Raw genomic sequence first — 18,532 nt, forward strand, 5'->3', positions numbered from 1 at the left:
TTTGTTTGTTTCTCTCGCTTTATCTAGGTGATTCTGGAGCTGTGAAATGAAGAGCTGTTGGAAAGAGGAGTTAAGAGTTCATTCGGCTGTCCAGATGTATCCAAGTACCCTGTTATTTGGCAATAAATACATCTGGGCAACTGATTGAACTTTTCGCTTTTCACGACTCTACTGGAACCTCTACAGCCAGAAGAAGGGTCTGCTATATAGCCAAAAGTTTATTACCTCTTAACCTAATGAAATACAAAGTGGGAGTCGCTTATAGGGGAGGAGATACCAATGTAAAAGTAAGTGGGAACACATTTTAGTTTGCAGCTGAATGGAATTTTAAATATCTAAGCAGGAAGATGAAGTGCTGCCCCCCACTCCTTACCCTCCAGGCCTACAAAATTAAAATCAAACCAACAGAAAAATTTAAACTGTTCCTACCAGAGGCACCCATTATGCGCTTAACTTATTAGTATAAAAGAACTGTATTTTTTATTGTGATTGAGAATAACCAGCAAATGCTAATATTATTACTGTGGCATATAAATATTTCAATATCTAACCTCAAGCTATGGCTACATACATATGTCTATCTAAAGTAATTTCCCCTGGTCTCTCTTTATCCCATTGTGCTATTTCATTTTACCCGTAGCAATCATTACTATCTTGAATTTATCCTACTTGTTGATGTAAATGTTTATTGTCTGTATCTCCTGCAAGAATGCAAGCTCCATGAGAGCAGGGACCCTGTCTACCTTGTTTGCTATGACACAGTTTCTAGCCTTGTAAAGCAGGTCTCCAAAGCAGAGATTTGGCATGTGGTTTGCTCTGTGAGCTCTGCTGTTTAAAAGCCTTTGGTTTACTCTGCTACGTGGATATTCTGGCTGAGACTATTCAGGGATATTTCGGCTACCACCTATGGAGAAAGCAACTTCAAATACTGGGCACTTTGCCTACCAAGAGAGATTTTCTCAATATCTGTTACTATTATCATGGAATGATTTTGGTAGCTATTTTAACCCTTTCGACTTAGAAGCAGTTCTGTTGTTAAAGTGTTATTTTAGGTAAATGGAATAGGTCTAGCTGTGAAAAACCTAGTATCTTCTATGCTGTATATTATAGGAGTTAAGTATCTTGTTAAGTCTCACTAAATTTAACAGTAATCACTCATAAAATATGCAAAACATGAGCAGAAGCATTTGGTAAATACAAATAAGGAGAAAATATTTCATGTTTCCTTTTAATTCCAAGTACAAGAGGAACAGTTAAATTTGTTTAAACAATCACTTGCATTATCTCGAGGGGGTGAGAACAGAGCATGACACTAGACCTTCATTCAAATAGAATAATTACCTTATTACCAGATCAAATGACATGTCCAAGACAGACCCCAGAGTCTTGTCCAGTTAATGCCCCCTTGCCCTGCACTTTCAAAAGAATCTCGGTTTGGAGAGGAAATTATAAAAATCACCCAGCATATTTAATTGCATATTCAGAACCATTAGATTTCTCTACGGCACCCTGTGAGGACGTCTCCAGTTCTGAATCTGAATCACTGCGTTCTTGGGCAAGCCAAAGAAAAGATGCAACAAACAAGTTGCTAGTACTGCATCATCCTGTAGATCTGTACTCTGACTTAGTAAGAAACTAATCATTCCCATCGAAATCTCTGAGCTTGAGGCTTTTTGCCTAATATAAAATATGATTTTCTGAGAAGCAGATTGCTAAACATTGGAAGGTCATGAAATTGCCTCTTCTGGAGGTTCTTCTAAAGAACATCAATTATCACATTTCTTGAAGTGGCTTAAGTATAGACATGCCTGAAGGCAGAGGACTAGGTTATTTGATCACTCATAATTTTTCAGCCCTAGTTTTATGAATTCATAATGTGGACTAAATTAAGACCTTACACTTGAAGATAGAAGATATGAATTCATTTAACATGAAGTCAAATAAATTTCTAAATTAGCTTAACATGCTTGAATATCCTGTGTTGACTGGTAGAAGAGCAGTCTTTAATTGCATTGATTATAATAACTGGATAACATAGTAACTTTTTATTAACATCATAAATAGCTATTATCTGATTTATCTAGAGTTGGCAAAGGTGAATTTTTAGTATGACAATGATATGGTTTATTAGAAAATCCCTATAGTGCATTGAAGTTGAAAGGAAAATTTCTACAATATTCATTAGTTCTAAGGATAGTTTTTGAATTAAAAGACCTCCCTCCAAAATGTAAATCTGTGCCAAATTAACATAGTCTTCTGAGGAGAAATATGAACATCTGTGACTAATTCACTTTTGATCTAGTAGCTGCTGAAAGCTTAGTGGCTATCGGAACCAGAAGGATAAGTTTTGAATTATGACTACATAATTTCTGAATAACAGAAACTGTCAAAAATTAAACCTCTGTGTTTATTATTCATTATAAAATCCTCAAATGCTTTATTATAAAAAGTCAGACAAGAATGTTCTCAGTTGATTGCCTCTTCTATAATTTTTAGAACATTCAGTGTCAGATTTAATCTTCTTAGTAGGAGAGAAAATAATCTGCTTCATCGTCATAATCAGTTCATGGAATTTCCAGAAATTCAATGTAAACTATGTTTTTTTTTAGAGGATAATCTATTACTCCCAAATTTTGTTGAAGCATCAGGTAGAAACACTGGCACTTTCTTATTATTTTTATCAGTATTATGTTTGACCAAGTCTGGAAAAGAATGACGAGAAAACAGTTTGACGATGGGAAATGTGATTGAAATGTGACCAATCTTTCTTCAGTGTCAAAGGGTAGGAAAGGTGATAGTAAAACTGAATCATAAATGGTTAGCTTTAGAAGATGCAAGGAAATGTCCGGGATTTTTTATAAAGTCGTAGACTTCTGTCCTCTCCAAACATAATTTGGAAAAAAAAACACAGCTCTTTCTTATTCTTAGGGTCTTTTCATTTCACACCTTAAATCTCTTCAAGTCTCTCCATTTCCCTGCCCTTCCATCAATCAAGTACCCAGCACGTGGCTAAGGAATGTGGGAGTTACACAGAAAGTGCATTTATATGGCTCCTCTTCTCAAAAATTTGTCTTTACTACACATTTAGCACACACCTGCCCCTACTGCTATGGACACAATCCTGTGAACATATTCCCTTTCCTCACCAACCATCTCCTCTCTTCTGGCTGGTCCTCTTCTCTCCCCCTTCAACCAATTACATTCTAGATCTTTTCTAAGACTGAATTGAAATGGTGCTAAGGTCACCAGCAATCTTCTTGTAGACAAATTGCATAGTGTGGACTCTGTTCCTTCTCAAAACAGTCTCTTCTTCTTCTTCTTCTTCTTCTTCTTCTTCTTCTTCTTCTTCTTCTTCTTCTTTGCCTATTCTTTCCATTTCCATTTGCTAACTTCCTTCATTTTTGCTGGCTCCAATTTAATGTCTACTCTCTACTGGTTTAACACTTGACTCTTAAACCTAATCCCCAGCTATGACTTTATACTAGAGTCCAGAGTTTGCCTTGTTTGTATCTCCCAGTACAACTATGTGGATGCTCTTTCATAAACTAAATTTAAAATGTGTAAGACTGAGGTAACATGCATAATTGATTTCCCTTTCTCATCTTTGTAGTCTTTCACAGATTAATTGAATATACAGTATTCTATAGACCACAAGGATGGCCATAGATCTCTCACTACTTTGATGGCAAGTAGGCATGAGAAAGTAAGTGTCCCTTAAAGAGAGCACAGCACTGTTTTTCCAAGTGAACCATCAAATTACTGTTCAATGAATGTAGGAAGTGTAGCATCACTAAATTCATGCCCATGCAAAACTCTTAAAATGCCACCAAGAAGTTAAAATAGGGTCTGTGTACTGAAGAAATCTCAGGTCCCATCACAGTCATTCTTAATATCTAGAGCTAAATAGGCATCTCACCAATTAGCTCTGAAATTAACAAATTTCCAAGTCTAGCCTGAGGGCCGTGTGGGAAGAGTCAAAAGTAGCTTTGCTCTTTTTAATTCATGCCAGCCTTTCTTCCTCACAGTGGTTTCACTTTTTTTTCATTTTTTTTTTTTCATTTCCATGATGGTTATTGATAATGGTTTTAGGTATTCCTGAGGGATACTGATTTTGATAGTTTGAAATTAATTTCTGAACATACACTGGAGACCTTACTTTGGCTCAATTGTCTTCAAGTACTCACACTAATTTTGAAAATATATATTATATGACACATGACATATGTTGACATATGAGAATAGATTTCATAAACATCAATTAAATATAATGCTCAGGGTATGGATCTTGCTTAACTAAAATCGTACTATTGAAAACTATACAAAAACTACTATTTGTCCCTCTTTTTGCCTTAGCAAATGTAGTTACAGTTATTGATGTTTGAAGATTTTACAGAGCTTTAGAGAGAACAAAACAACTTACAATTGGGACGCCTGGGTGGCTCAGTGGTTTAGTGCCTGCTTTCGGCCCAAGGCGTGATCCTGGAGTCCCAGGATTGAGTCCGACATTGAGTCCCACACTGGGCTCCCTGCATGGAGCCTGATTCTAAGGAGAACCCTCTACCTAGGTCTCTGCCTCTCTCTCTTTGTGTCTTTCATGAATAAATAAATAAAATCTTTTAAAAAACAGCTTATGATTTGTGTTGCAGAAATAAGAGATTAGTCTGAATATGTATTTAGTGATCTTGAACTTATTTCTGTGATTTAACCTGTGATTTTCTCTTAATGCTTGATATAGTAAATTGATTTCAGGTTAATCAATCTTCTTCTCTACATAAAATCATATATATGTGTGTGTATATGCACATATATATGATATACATGTATATGTATACATATATACACACATATACACACATACACATATAAAGGTATATACACATATTCTTATAATACTTTTACATTGTTACATGACCAAACACAGTTTCTTTTTTTTTTAAGATTTTATTTATTTATTCATGAGAGACACACACAGAGAGAGAGAGAGAGAGAGAGAGAAAGACAGAGACACAGGAGGAGGGAGAAGCAGACTCCATGCAGGTAACCTGATGTGGGACTCGATCCCCGGTCTCCAGGATCAGGCCCTGGGCTCAAGGCAGCACTAAACCACTGAGCCACCCGGGCTGCCCCCAAACACAGTTTCTATGAGAACCATGTAAATTCTCATTTAAATGAATCATTCTAAAAAAAAATAAAATAAAATAAATGAATCATTCTATCAGTTATCCCATCAGTGATTTTTTTTCTTAATTTTATAAAACACAAGTCTTCCCAAATTTGAGTACTTGAATTCCCAAGTATTCTTTTTCTGTTCATACAAGCATGAGAACTCTATTATGAAAGATTGGCAGAGTCTGAGAGGTTTGCAGTTCAGAGTGTTTAATTAGCATTGTTTTGTTATGGGGTTGTTTTGTTTCACTTATTTTTGTTTGTTTCTTTTAACGCATCTCATCCAAGGCTTTAAGAGGTCTTACAGAATTACTCACAGAACACTTCTCATTGCAAAATATCATCCCAGTGACTTAGCCCTTTGGGGAGTCATGTAATGTAGCATAATTTACTTTACATAATTCATATATAATTTATTCCTGTCTATCACATCCTATCTCTAAACTTTCACCACCAATCCAGGAGTATTTTCTATCAGGTTTAGTCAACTTTCAAAAAATGCAAATTTTAATAATATGGAAAGATATTATTCTGCCCTTAAGGTATTTTAGTTAATAAATTGGAGATCTATATACATAATATACTTTTGTGATTATTATTGCTCTCCTGGCTTAACAAAATTGGAACTTAGAAAAATAAATACTTGTTATTTAATTTTTCTGTTTATATTCCATAGGAAAATATACATGTAAGAAGATGACAAAGCTGATTAATTTTTGAAGAAAAACAGTATTTTGAGTAACAATAATAGAATTCTACCATGGCTGAGAAAAAGGATAATATAATGTGTAATGACATGACTGTCATACCAACCTAGAGCAAACACAATTTCAATTGATTTGTTGTAATCTGTTGGAAATGAACATATTTTCCTTTGAAGTTTTTAAATTACATTGATTTTTTAGACACTTGAAAAGTAAAAATTAAAAACAATTTTTATATCTTTTAATATTGGGAAAAGAGAAGAATTTTGCTATTAGTTGATGGCTAAGAAGTCTTTCTGTACCATTTTTCTTCTGTTACTTTTTGCCAGAACCCCCAGGAGCAGGCATTTATGCATTCATTGGCTGGTAGCATTTTATGGGATAAAAACGTTCTAATGATCTGGCAAATGTTACTCTATCTCTCACATAGAATATTTTGTTTCTGTATGCTGGAGGCCATACTTTTATGCATTAGTGTAGTGAAAGGGTTGGTTTTGAGGTAGACTTTTGTGTAGGTAACACTGATAGAACTCACAACTGAGAGGTAAGGGACAAGAAGAGAGAATAAATTAAATTTGTAGCTTAAATGACTAGAATTATAGGACTATTAATGAGATGGGAAACATAGGGAACCGCAATTTGTTCCAGTAGAATTATATTTCCAAATTTCTAAGAGGAACTAGAAAACATTGGAAGAGATTATCCACACATGTTTATCACATTCCTTGAACATATTTTCAAATTAAAACAGATGACTGTTCAATGTTACTCCATGTTCTCAAGTTATTCAGGTCTCTTTCTCCTCCTCCCCCACTGCAACTACATTTTTCGCGTTGACAGCCCACTGCATACAAACCTAACATCACAATCCTGACTCTTGGAAGAACCTGTGATCCCAGAAAAGAATTCATTTAGATGTCTGGTGTGGGAAGAGAGTATAATCAAAACCATAAGATTGAAGATAGAGAAAACCAAGATAGAGAACAGAGAGGTTTACCCACTCTCTTCCCTGTTAGGAATCTCTAGGCAGAAAATAAAAGGAAGGGCTTCTACATTAATCACTAGAATTCACAGTGAGTATTCAGTGTCAGTGTAGAGAATGACAGTGACAAGTGCCACTCCGTGAAGGTGTTATTGCCACAAAGGAGTGCAGCAGAGATTCTCAGCAAATTTGCATCCAGTCTACTCTTGAGCAACATTTTAACATACTGAGTATAGTGAGTGCTAAGTGGTAAATAATTGGCTAAGGAGACATTTGGTGGGGTTTTGCAATGCAAAAAATAACTCCTTGAATAATGAAGGTATTCACTCTGAAATTCTTTGATAAGTTGTTTGGAGAGTTTTCATGTTTCCTTCCTGTACCTTTAAGATGCATTGTTCTTTATTTTAATCAATACAAGAAATTAAGGGTTTTGTTTTCATCATCTAGTACAACTGACGTTTTATTTGCATTTTTAGCATTATTCCATGTGCCAACTGTAATATATTATCTGTTGTATACTAACAAGCTGGTACATAGGGTGATTGCTATATTTAATATAGTAAACTTGATTAACTCATTTATTTTCATATAAACTTGGTGCTGCCCTCTGGAGAATATTGTTAGTCAATGCAAAAGTATAGAACTCTGTTAATGTAGATTGCTTCACTTTGAAGAAAATAAATTAGAAATATTATACAAAATATGTTCACTTAATAGAAATATTTACAACTTATTTTAGTTTTCCGTGTTCTTAGAAGATGAAACTTTGTATTTTATACATGTTACTGAATTATTATATCACAAACTTTTCCCAAACCGTTTGTAAGTCAAGAAGCTTATCTTCTTAATTTCGTTCCCAAAATACTGATTTGAAGCTATGTGTACTCTAAGAAGAGAAGGTTTAGTTGAAGTCCTGTATAAATAAAGTATGTACAAGAAATTTTAGAAAAACTAAAAAGAAAAAATGAAAAGAAAAAACTAGGATGGTTGTATATTGGTAAATAAATGAAAAATATATTTTCTGCTATCTTTTATCACTTATATGATATAACGTGCTTACCTTTTTGCTAAATGTTGTACTGATTGTTTATCACTTAATAAATATATTTAAGGTTATTTAATTGGCTGTTATGCAAGTTATTTGGACTTTTGACTAATTTTCTTTTTCTTTTTTTTTCTCTCCCCAGAAAGGATGGAATCATGAATCCAATCTGTTAAATTTCCTCTTCTCAATTTTAAACTTTGGTTGCTTAACACCAAAGCAATCATGGTGAACCTGAGGAAAGCGGTGCATTCGTTCCTGTAAGGATGTTATTACTTGTTATTTTTTAAAAGATAACTTTTTATGGTAGCTTGCTCAAAAAATGCTAAAAAAAAGTTTTTATATATTATCATTCTGCTGTTTGCCTCAATTTGCATAAATGACTTGCACCCCACAGACTAATATTATGGTGTTCCCTGTTCAAAAATGAATGTGGAAAAACCCCTATAACATAGACTTCAATTAAACAGAACTGTTCATGTGTTAAAATAAATAATTAATACGGCAATAATATCCTAAATTCAAAAATAATTCCAACATTCATGGCTGCTTTCTCCATGGTTAAAATGTAGAAATGAGAAAGGTTCTTTCCTTTCCTTCTTGCAAAGACTAAACAGCCAAGAGGATAAAAGGTCTTTAGAAGTTTCTGATTTTATAAAGAATAGTTGAAGTTGCAAAAGAATAGGTCAGAAGTCAGGGAGTAGAAGTTGGGTGGTGTATCTCAACAGAGGAAAACAATGCCATCTTGTCAATGCCATCTTGATAATATGACCCAGTAGTTAAGGTCCATAGAATGTCACATAAAGGAGATAAGAATTGGATTCAAGTACTGAGCAATCCGAAATGTAATCTAATCCAGGTATATCTTCTTTGTAACTTAATAAAATGTTGGGTTGGTTTCTTCCAGACCCACTCTGAGGAATGGGGCATGGAAAAAAAGATGCAGAGCTCTGTACATTCTGATCAGTTACATTTGAGAAGCCCTGAATCACCTTGTTTCTACAGTCTCCTCTGTGATTCCTGTAAAAAAGCTCACCCAGGAAAAAGTTTATGGAGTAGTATAAAGTACACCAACACTGGATCGCTCGCAATATGCAATATGCTCCACTATAGCCCGTCTTGGATGTCATTATACATTGTGGGGATAATAATCTCGATGATGTGTGATTCCAAGAGAACAAGAACAGACAGGAAAAGGAAAGGATGAAGGGCAGAGAAGGGGCACCTGGGTGGCTTAGTCAATTAAGCAACTGACCCTTAATTTTGGCTCAGGTCATGATCTCAGGGTCTTGGGATCCAGCCCTACATTGGATGGATGGTAATCCATCTCTTCTAAAAATGCCCTTGTCATATGCCTGCAAAAACACAGTACATTTAAAATGTACAGAGTTTTAAATCAACTTATCATTTTCTTTATCTCCTAAGAATATAAAATTATCTGTTCATTAAACATTTAGTAGCAATGAATAAATTGGTTGAATTTTTCAGAGAGAAATTGTGGGTTTTGTGTACATATTTTATGAGACTTCTGTGGGCTTAATAACAATTAATTTAGGCTTTAGGAGCAAGACTGAAATTATTCTTCTTTTGTAGAAGGACTGTATATATTCCACCGAGCATGCAAATATTAGTAGCTAGGTTAAATTATAATGTAGCCAATTCTTCATTACAAAACTATAGAAAATAGGATTGAACTTTAATAAAAATTGTGATGGCACTTTGCCCATAGAATACTTTGCCCAATAGGAATTTATTAAATTCAATTGAATTGAAACCAGGAAACTGAAGTAAATACTCTTTCAGTATCTTCTCAGTAACATGATTTTATAATTCACAATAGATATATTTAGATTCTATAAGCTTCCCCATTAGTTTAGTATTTGTCTCATGGACTCTCATGAAAATTAAAAATATATCTGGCCAGCAGAGATAAGCAAGATAACCACTTGAAGTGTTTCCCTACCCCATAATAAGACACTCAAATTTTAAAACTGATAATTGTCCAATAGGGTTTCATGTATTTTTTTACATATGATTTTATCCTGCATACCTCTATCATTTTTAAAGATTTTAAAAATTTATTTATTAGAAAGAGCACGAGAGGTGGGGAGGCGCAAAGGGAGAGTAACCCAACATGGGTCTTGATCCCAGGACCCTGAGATCATGACCTGAGCCAAAGGCAGTTTCTTAAGGGACTGAGCTACCCAGGCACCCCCTATCATTTTTAGAGAAATATAAAAGGACTTTGGTGTTTTCACAACTTTCTTAGAAAATTGAAGCTGGAGGACTCCTGGTTGGTTCAGTCAGTTAAGTGTCTGCTCTTGGTTCAGGTCCTGGGTCCTGGGATTGAGCTGCATAGGGCTCCTTACTCAGTTGGGAGTCTGTTTCTCCCTCTGCCCTTCCCCCACTCCTACACTTGCTGGCTCATGCTCACATTCTCTCTTGTGGGCACTCTCTCTCAAATAAATAAATAAATCTTTTTTAAAAAGTACATGTGAGGGGTACCTGGGTGGTTCAGTGGTTTAGCGTCTGCCTTTGGCTCAGGGCTTTACTTATGGGGTCCCAGGATCGAGTCCCTCATTGGGCTCCCCACAGGGAGCCTGCTTCTCCCTCTACCTATGTCTCTGCCTCTCTCTGTGTGTCTCTCATGAATAAATAAAATATTTTAAGAAAAAGAAAATTGAAGTTGGATGCATATTCTGTTAGGACCTTATTCTCTAGGTTTAAGAATAAATATATTTGTGGTTCTATAACTGACAGTTGAAGATGCAACATTTTACTATGAGCATAAACTCTTGTGGGACTACCTGAGATAATCATCAGCTAATCTAAACCAGAACTTTTTTAAATGCCAGAAGGACACGTTTTTCATCGGGTAGGCCAGAAAAGACCTAGATTTAAAATTACTGTCTGAGCTTCATTTTGCATAAATAGGTATCTTACTAAAATAAAATCAGAATTTAAATTCATCACCAATTGTGAAATACATGAGTCAGGATATAGTTATCATAAAATATCTTTGTTTAACTCTGAAGACAAAAAGAAGGTAAGCCCCAATATTCACTGAGGGCCTACTGTGACAAAGTTACAATTTTCAGGACTTTATATATATCATTTAGTTTTCCCAATAATCAATCACATGATAGAGATCATCCTTGCTGTACAGATGAAGAAATTGATGCTCTGAGAAGTTAAGTGACTGGTCAAAACATCATTGAGTTCATGAAGTTAGGAAATTGACCATATGCTAAATGCAACAAATATAGTGACAAAATAATCAAAGCTGAGAGCAAATAACTTGCTTCTATTTATTTGGTCTTTTATTTTAATAATTTCTACTCACATTAGTCACAGATTACTTATGACATAGATTTTTTAATCATATATTATTTTAGCTTATTTTTTATGTTCCAGGAAATAGAACTTACTGATTATTTGATAAAAACTACTATGTATGGCACCCTGTGCATGTTGCTTAGAATATCAGGTAACTTTGATGAATAAGGAAGTTATTTTAAGCAAAATGTCTAAAATATTAGTTTTCTATCTTTTGTAGAATGAGCATGTCAAAATATTTTCATGATTTCTTCATTATCTTAAAAGATATAAAAGTATATTACCAAGATACTAAGAGAAATAATTTGTAAATACTACAGAAAGTTATTACAATATTTTACTCGAATTTTAAAATGCTAATAATTTTTCAGGCCAAGTGTTCCAGTTTAAATTTAGAAAGTATAGTGTGTATGTATGTACATGTGTATAATATTATAAATACAATATCACTACAATAATCATAATCATCCAGTTTTACTACAGTAAATTCCTCTAATGATTGGTAATAAATGATGAACTATTCAAATCACACACATATTTTCCCTGTATAAAGGTAACATTTTTATTTCAAAGAAAAAGTGAATAAGATAATGAAATAAAAGCATTTATAGGAGGAACTCAGACTCTGGATGTTATAATGTCATATGTTCAATCTCCCCAATTCCAGAAAAACTCTTACTTCAACAGTCTTGCAAAAAAAAGAAAAATTATTCAGGACATATTCGTACAAGCAGAGAAAATTTCCTCCTCTACAAATAATAACAAGCTTTCAGAACCACTATGTACAGTATAGTTGCTGCTTAATATTTATAAAATAACTATTTATTGAACATAGAATACACAAAAAACTGTCATTCTTGGATTATAATCCTTGCTTTTAGGCAGGAAATACTGAATATGCTTGTCTTTCTTATCTATTTTATTAATGAACATAAATGTTCATTTTGCTAGATACTTTAGGAACATACACTTAGAGAGGACACTTAATGTATGTAACCTGAATAAATCTCATATCTCCATGGGGGGAAGTTAATTTGGGATGTACAAAACATAACTATGACCACTTCTCTTACATTATTTTGCCACCTGGCCTGACATACCTACTAGTAGAGTCTACAAAAGTACCATCATGAGAAATGCACACTTTAATGACTTGAGAGATTTTGTATCCAGCACAGGAAAGGCAGCAAACCCACAGGAATTAATCATCACACAAATCAATCATTTTCTAGCCTAGAATAGAGCCCAGAAAACGTAAGAAAGAAACAAGGAGAGGGTCAGATAGAAGGAAAATTTGTAGCACACATATTAATATGTATGGATCAACATAAAGTCACTTTGCAGCTGTGAGGAGGTAAGAAGAGTTCTAGAAAAAATGCATATGCACTATTGCCAAAACCCATTGTGCCTCTTCTAACATCTTGCCTGAAGTTTGATGACAACTTATTCTTTCTCAGCTTTGGATTAAAAAAAGAAATGGTCCAATTTTCTTGATCAGGGTACTGGATACTTAAAGGAAAATCTCCTTTCATTCTGTTGTCAGTTGTCTCAGAAGATACTTAGAAGAAATTAATATTTTAAAAATATAAAAATAGACCATTACAGCAAATCAAACAATACTGTGGTTTCATATTGCCTGTATAAAGTAACAGTCTAAAACATAGGCTTTGAAATCAGTGGGACCTGAATTTGGACCCTGACCTTGCCCCTTACTGGCTATGCTGCCTTGAGAAAATTACTTAACCTTTCTGAACTTCAGACTCCTCATTTGCATAATGGATATAAACCAATACTGACCTCATGAGGTTGTTGCACGTGATCAAATGAGATTATATTTATATATTTAATTTTATAATAGATATAATTTTTACATTATATATATATATAAATAGATATGTATTTCCATAAACTAAATGCCTGACTCATAATAAGCACCCAATAAAAGTATTCTTTGGGTAGAAAGAAGAAATATTGAGATTTAATTAAAGGAGTAGAAATCATGATGATGGTGATAAGGGTGGCTGAAGGAAAAGCAATTGTTTGGTATAAGCAACTTATTAGGTATAAGCCATATAATATGTACCTGATTTTTTTTTCTTAATTTTCAGTGTGCACCTAATTGGCCTACTGGTTTGGCAATGCGATATTTCTGTGAGCCCTGTTGCAGCTCTAGTAACTGACATTTTCAATACCTCCGATGGTGGACGCTTCAAATTCCCAGACGGGGTACAAAACTGGCCAGCACTTTCAATCGTCATCATCATAATCTTGACAATAGGTGGCAACATTCTCGTTATCATGGCAGTAAGCTTGGAAAAGAAACTGCACAATGCCACCAATTACTTCTTAATGTCCCTAGCCATTGCTGATATGCTAGTGGGACTACTTGTCATGCCACTGTCTCTGCTTGCAATTCTTTATGGTAAGTACAATTTTATTAGTTTTTTAATATCAGATTATATTCTAAATTTGTGTCAAGTATATAGTAAACACTCATACAGTTCATCATTTTACTGACATCATTTGAAAAATGAAGAAAAAAGCAAATTGTGTGACAGAAGAATTGGATTGTATATCATATTTATTAAATAAATCCATAACAGAGTCTTCAAAAAGCAAAAATGACATTTTATAATACATTAAAATCATACACATATACTCTATTGCTCAGTCTCACTATAAGCAATGACAGTTGCCTTAATGTACACAATGGGACTGTGATAGAAACATGTTCTCACATCTATGTTCTGGGCGGTACACATACCTAGTTTCATCTCTTAAACAAAGAAGGAAAATGAGGTTCATCATCTTTAATAAATACATTTTAAGTAATCTTTTTAAATGTTGGCAGATTAAATGTTTGGTATGTGATAAGCACTAAATAACAGCTATTCTTCTTTATGGAGCCTACAACTGATGTTTTTACAAGGTGATGGGGTGGGTAACAAATTACTAATTATATAAGTGCAGGGTCACATTATCACAATAAAATTCGGGCATTCAAATCAAATCTATTGATTTTAGAGAGGTTTTACCTTTTTCTTTTCATTTTCTGCCATCCCTTTACTCTATGCCTTCCACATTTTATTTTTTTATTCAAGTGTAATTAGCATACAGTGTTGTATTAGTTTTAGATGTACAATATAATGATTCAACAATTCTATATATTTCTCAGTGTTCATCAAGATAATATCACTCTTACTCCTCTTCATCTATTTTATCCATCCCCTCACCACCTCCCCTCTGGCAAATACAAGCTTGTTCTCTGTATTTGAGTCTGTTTTTTTTAAAAATTGTCCCTTTCGTTCTTTATTTGTTTTGTTTAAGTTCCGCAAATGAGTGAAATCATATAGTATTTGACTTTCTCTGACTGACGTCAATTAGCATTATACCCTCTAGGTCTATCCATATTGCTGCAAATTACAAGATTTCATTCTTTTTTTGGCTAAGTAATATTCCATAGTTTGAATATACCACACTTTCTTTTTTCAGTCATCTATCAGTGGGCACTTGGGTTGCTTCCAATAATGCTGCAATAAACATAGGGATATAGATATAGATAGATGATAGATAGATAGAGAGATATAACATAGATATAACATAGATATAACATAGATATAACATAGATATATGTATAGTGTTTTCATTTAGTTTCAGTGTTTTCATTTTCTCTGGCTAAATACCCAGTAGTGGAATTACTGGATCATATGACAATTCTATTTCTAATTTTAAATATAAAGAAAAAATCCGGGACCCTTGGGTGGCTCAGCAGTTGAGTGCCTGCCTTCAGCCCAGGGCGTGATCCTGGAGTCCTGGGATCTAGTCCCACATCAGGCTCTCTGCATGAAGTCTGCTTCTCCCTCTGCCTGTGTCTCTGCCTCTCTCTCTCTCTCTCTCTCTCTCTCTCTCTGTGTGTGTCTCTCATGAATAAATAAATAAAATCTTTGAAAAAAATAAAAAATCCTCAGGGATTTCAGGTAAAAATAAAGAATAATTTACAGGAGCAAGAGAATTCAACTAACCTCACAATGAACAAAAATAAAGCAAAGCAATAGTGAAGCAATATTTCTCAAAAAGTTAATCATTTGTAAGACACTCCTTCAAAGGCAAATCTATAAAGAAAGAGAACAGATCACTAATTTCCAGAAATTGAAAACAAGAGATCACTGAAAAGGGGTATTTATTTTGGTATATCTTGTGTGGTGGTTATTTCAAAATTTGAAAAACTATAAATTCTAGTGTGTAGTTTTTAAAGAGTGAATTTTACTGTATGTAAAGTATATCTTAAATTAAAAGGTAGAAAAACATACTCAAAGTTTGAAAAGAAGCTATTTACATCCAGACATGCTATCAAGACTATAAAAAGTTGAAATTCATTTTAAACTCAGAGAATTTTTTTTAAAAGATTTTATTTATTTATTCATGAGAGACACACAGAGAGGCAGAGACACAGGCAGAGGAAGAAGCAGGCTCCATTCAGGGAGCCCAGTGTGGGACTTGATCCTGGGACTCCAGGATCGTGCCCTGAGCGGAAGACAGACGAAGACAGACGCTCAACCTCTGAGCCACCCAGGCGTCCCTAAACTCAGAGAATTCTGAATCCATAAGCCCTTTGGAAGAAATTAAATAGTGGACGAGATTCAACTAACAAAGGAATGATTGGAAAAATTTCATCCAAAAGGCTGATGATGAAGATTTAATATGGGTAATTTTAAAGCTAAGACAAAAATAAGGGCAGCCGGGTGGCTCAGTGGTTTAGCACCTGCCTTTGGCCCAGGGTGTGATCCTGGAGCCCCGGGATCGAGTCCCACATTGGGCTCCCTGCATGGAGCCTGCTTCTCTCTCTGCCTGTGTCTCTGCTTCTTTCTGTCTCTGTGTCTCTCATGAATAAATATATAAAATCTTAAAAAAAAGACAAAAAATAAAGTGGCATAAGGGTAGAAGAATAATGTTATATGTTATATAATATCTATTAGGTGTTATAAACTCTAAAAAATTAGAAAAATGCAACTAAAATTAGGAAGAAAATGGAAAAGGAAAGTGAAATAATTCTACTGATTTTCAATAAACAAAAGGTGGGAGTTAAATGATACCATAAAAAACTGGCAAACCCGAAAGTAATAGATTGAATAAGAAAATAGTGGCTTAAGGGCATTAAACATGATATAAATATAACGTGATACAAATGTCATATTAAAGTTAGCCACCAAAACAAAAAAACAAACCTTCCAAAACCCCAAAAGAAATATAATTAACAAAAGAGTAAAAAAAAAAAAACAAAATCAGAGGAAGAAACACAAGAAAATATAACATTAATGCCCTCAACATTATACCATGATGTAATATGACAGAGGAAAACAAATGTATCAGTAACAGCAATAAACTTGAATGAACCTAAAACATGATTAGAAATGAAAGATTTTTAATTCGGCTTAAAAAGAAAGGCCCAACTATATTCTGTATACAAGAGAAACTCTTAAAACCCAGTGATTCATGATGGCTAAAAATAAAGGGATGAGCAAAAGTGCACCAAGTAAATGGAAAAAATAAGAAAATAGAAATTGTGGTTTGATATCTAACAAGATAAATTTCTAATGAAAACAGCAATGAGAGTAAAAAAGAAGGATGTTTATTTATGATAAAAGACACAATTAACAACAAAGATATAGCAGTTAAGAATATCTATGCCACCAATAATGCAGCAATGTCCTTTATAAGGCAAAAACAAAAGAACGTGGAAGGACACATTTATGAATACATTCTACTAATGGGAGATTTTAACACAACATAGTATAAGAAAAATTGGGCAAAAAAATAAAAAGGATGTAGATCTTATGGAGGTGTGTTGAGCCTTATAACCTTATCAAAGAAAGTATGCCGTCTTTGTAAGTGCATGAGGAACACTCACAAAAATTAATATACTAGGTTGCAAAGAAAATATTAGAAAAATAAAAATATTATCCAAAGTACTTTCTAATAAAAAGGCAATAACATTAGAAAAATTAACAACAAAAGTTTAAAGACCATCTCATCTTGAAGGTATAACACATTTTTAAACAAGTCTTGATCAACAGGAGCAATGCAAACTGAAATTACAGATTTCTTTAGAAATATAACAGCATTGGGGCACGTGGGTGACTCAGTTGGTTAACCATCTGCCTTTGGCTCAGGTCATGATCCCAGAATCCTGGGATCAATCCCTGAATCCGGCCCCCTGTTCAGCAGAGAGTCTGCTTCTCCCTCTCCCTCTGCCTCTTCCCCTCACTTGTGCTTTCTCTCTCTCACTTTCTCGCTCAGTCTCTCTCTCAAATACATACATACATAAATATCTTTTTTAAAAAAAGAAATATGACAGCATAAACACTGCACATCAAAATCTATACAATATACTTGAAGTAGTGAACAGTGGAAAAATCATACCCCTAATCACGTTTATCATAAAAATGAAAGCATACAAATGAATTAAATTCCCAGCAAAGGAACTTTGAAAAAAAACTATAAAGTAAACCAAAAAAAGCACAAAGAAGAAAAATCTAAAGAGAAAAACAGAAATTGACTACAGCTTTAAAAAAACAATATACCTAATGAATAAATCAAATTCTTGCTTCTAAAAAAAATTAAATAAAAAATCATCAGCTAACTTTAAAAAAGGAAGAAAGCATGTATAAAATATGACAAGGAGAATAACAACTGAGGCAAAATACTTTTTAAATTATGAGATTACTTTGTAGATTTATATGCAAATCAATTTGGAGCATTAAAAAAATAGGTAATTTCCCAAATGGAATAATCTGAGACTACCTGAATAGACCTGAAGAGACACTTCTTCAAACAAGACATACAGATGGTCGGCAGGCACATGAAAAGATGCTCATCACTAATCATAGGAAAAATGCAAATCAAAGCTACCATGAGATTTCACCTTAAACCTGTCAGAACGGCCAGAATCAAAATTTTAGGCAAGAAATAGGGATGCCAGGGTGCCTTAGTGGTTGAACGTCTCCCTTTGGCAGAAAGCCTGCTTCTCCCTCTGCCTATTCTCTGCCTCTGTGTGTGTGTGTTTCTCATGAATAAAGAAATAAAATCTATAAAAAAAAAGTTAAAAAAAAGACACAAAATACCAAGTGTTGGTGAGGATGTGGGAAAAAAGTAAGCTTCATGCACTATTGGTAGGAATGTAAATTGATGCAGCCACTATGGAAAAGAGTATGGAGTTTCCTAAACAATTAAAAATAGAAATACCATATGAGCCAATAATTCCACTACTGGACATTTATCCAAAGAAAACAAAAACACTAATTC

The 18,532-nt window shown here is 34.0% G+C and overlaps 1 protein-coding gene across 4 annotated transcripts in view; it reads left to right on the forward strand.

Moving 5' to 3' along the window:
- The window catches only part of HTR2C (5-hydroxytryptamine receptor 2C), a 307,776-nt gene that overhangs the window by 125,479 nt on the left and 163,765 nt on the right, over positions 1-18,532 (forward strand). For 3 of the 4 annotated variants that reach the window (XM_025983878.2, XM_072744530.1, XM_072744529.1), the window contains exons 3-4: positions 8,040-8,154; positions 13,339-13,652. In XM_025983878.2, the coding sequence (XP_025839663.1) occupies positions 8,120-8,154; positions 13,339-13,652 (349 nt within the window). In that variant the 5' untranslated portion in view covers positions 8,040-8,119. The remainder of the gene's footprint in view (positions 1-8,039; positions 8,155-13,338; positions 13,653-18,532) is intronic. The other variant, XM_072744528.1, reaches the window with a different exon arrangement.

This window comes from Vulpes vulpes, chromosome X (assembly GCF_048418805.1).
Source record: "Vulpes vulpes isolate BD-2025 chromosome X, VulVul3, whole genome shotgun sequence".
NCBI lineage: Eukaryota > Metazoa > Chordata > Mammalia > Carnivora > Canidae > Vulpes > Vulpes vulpes.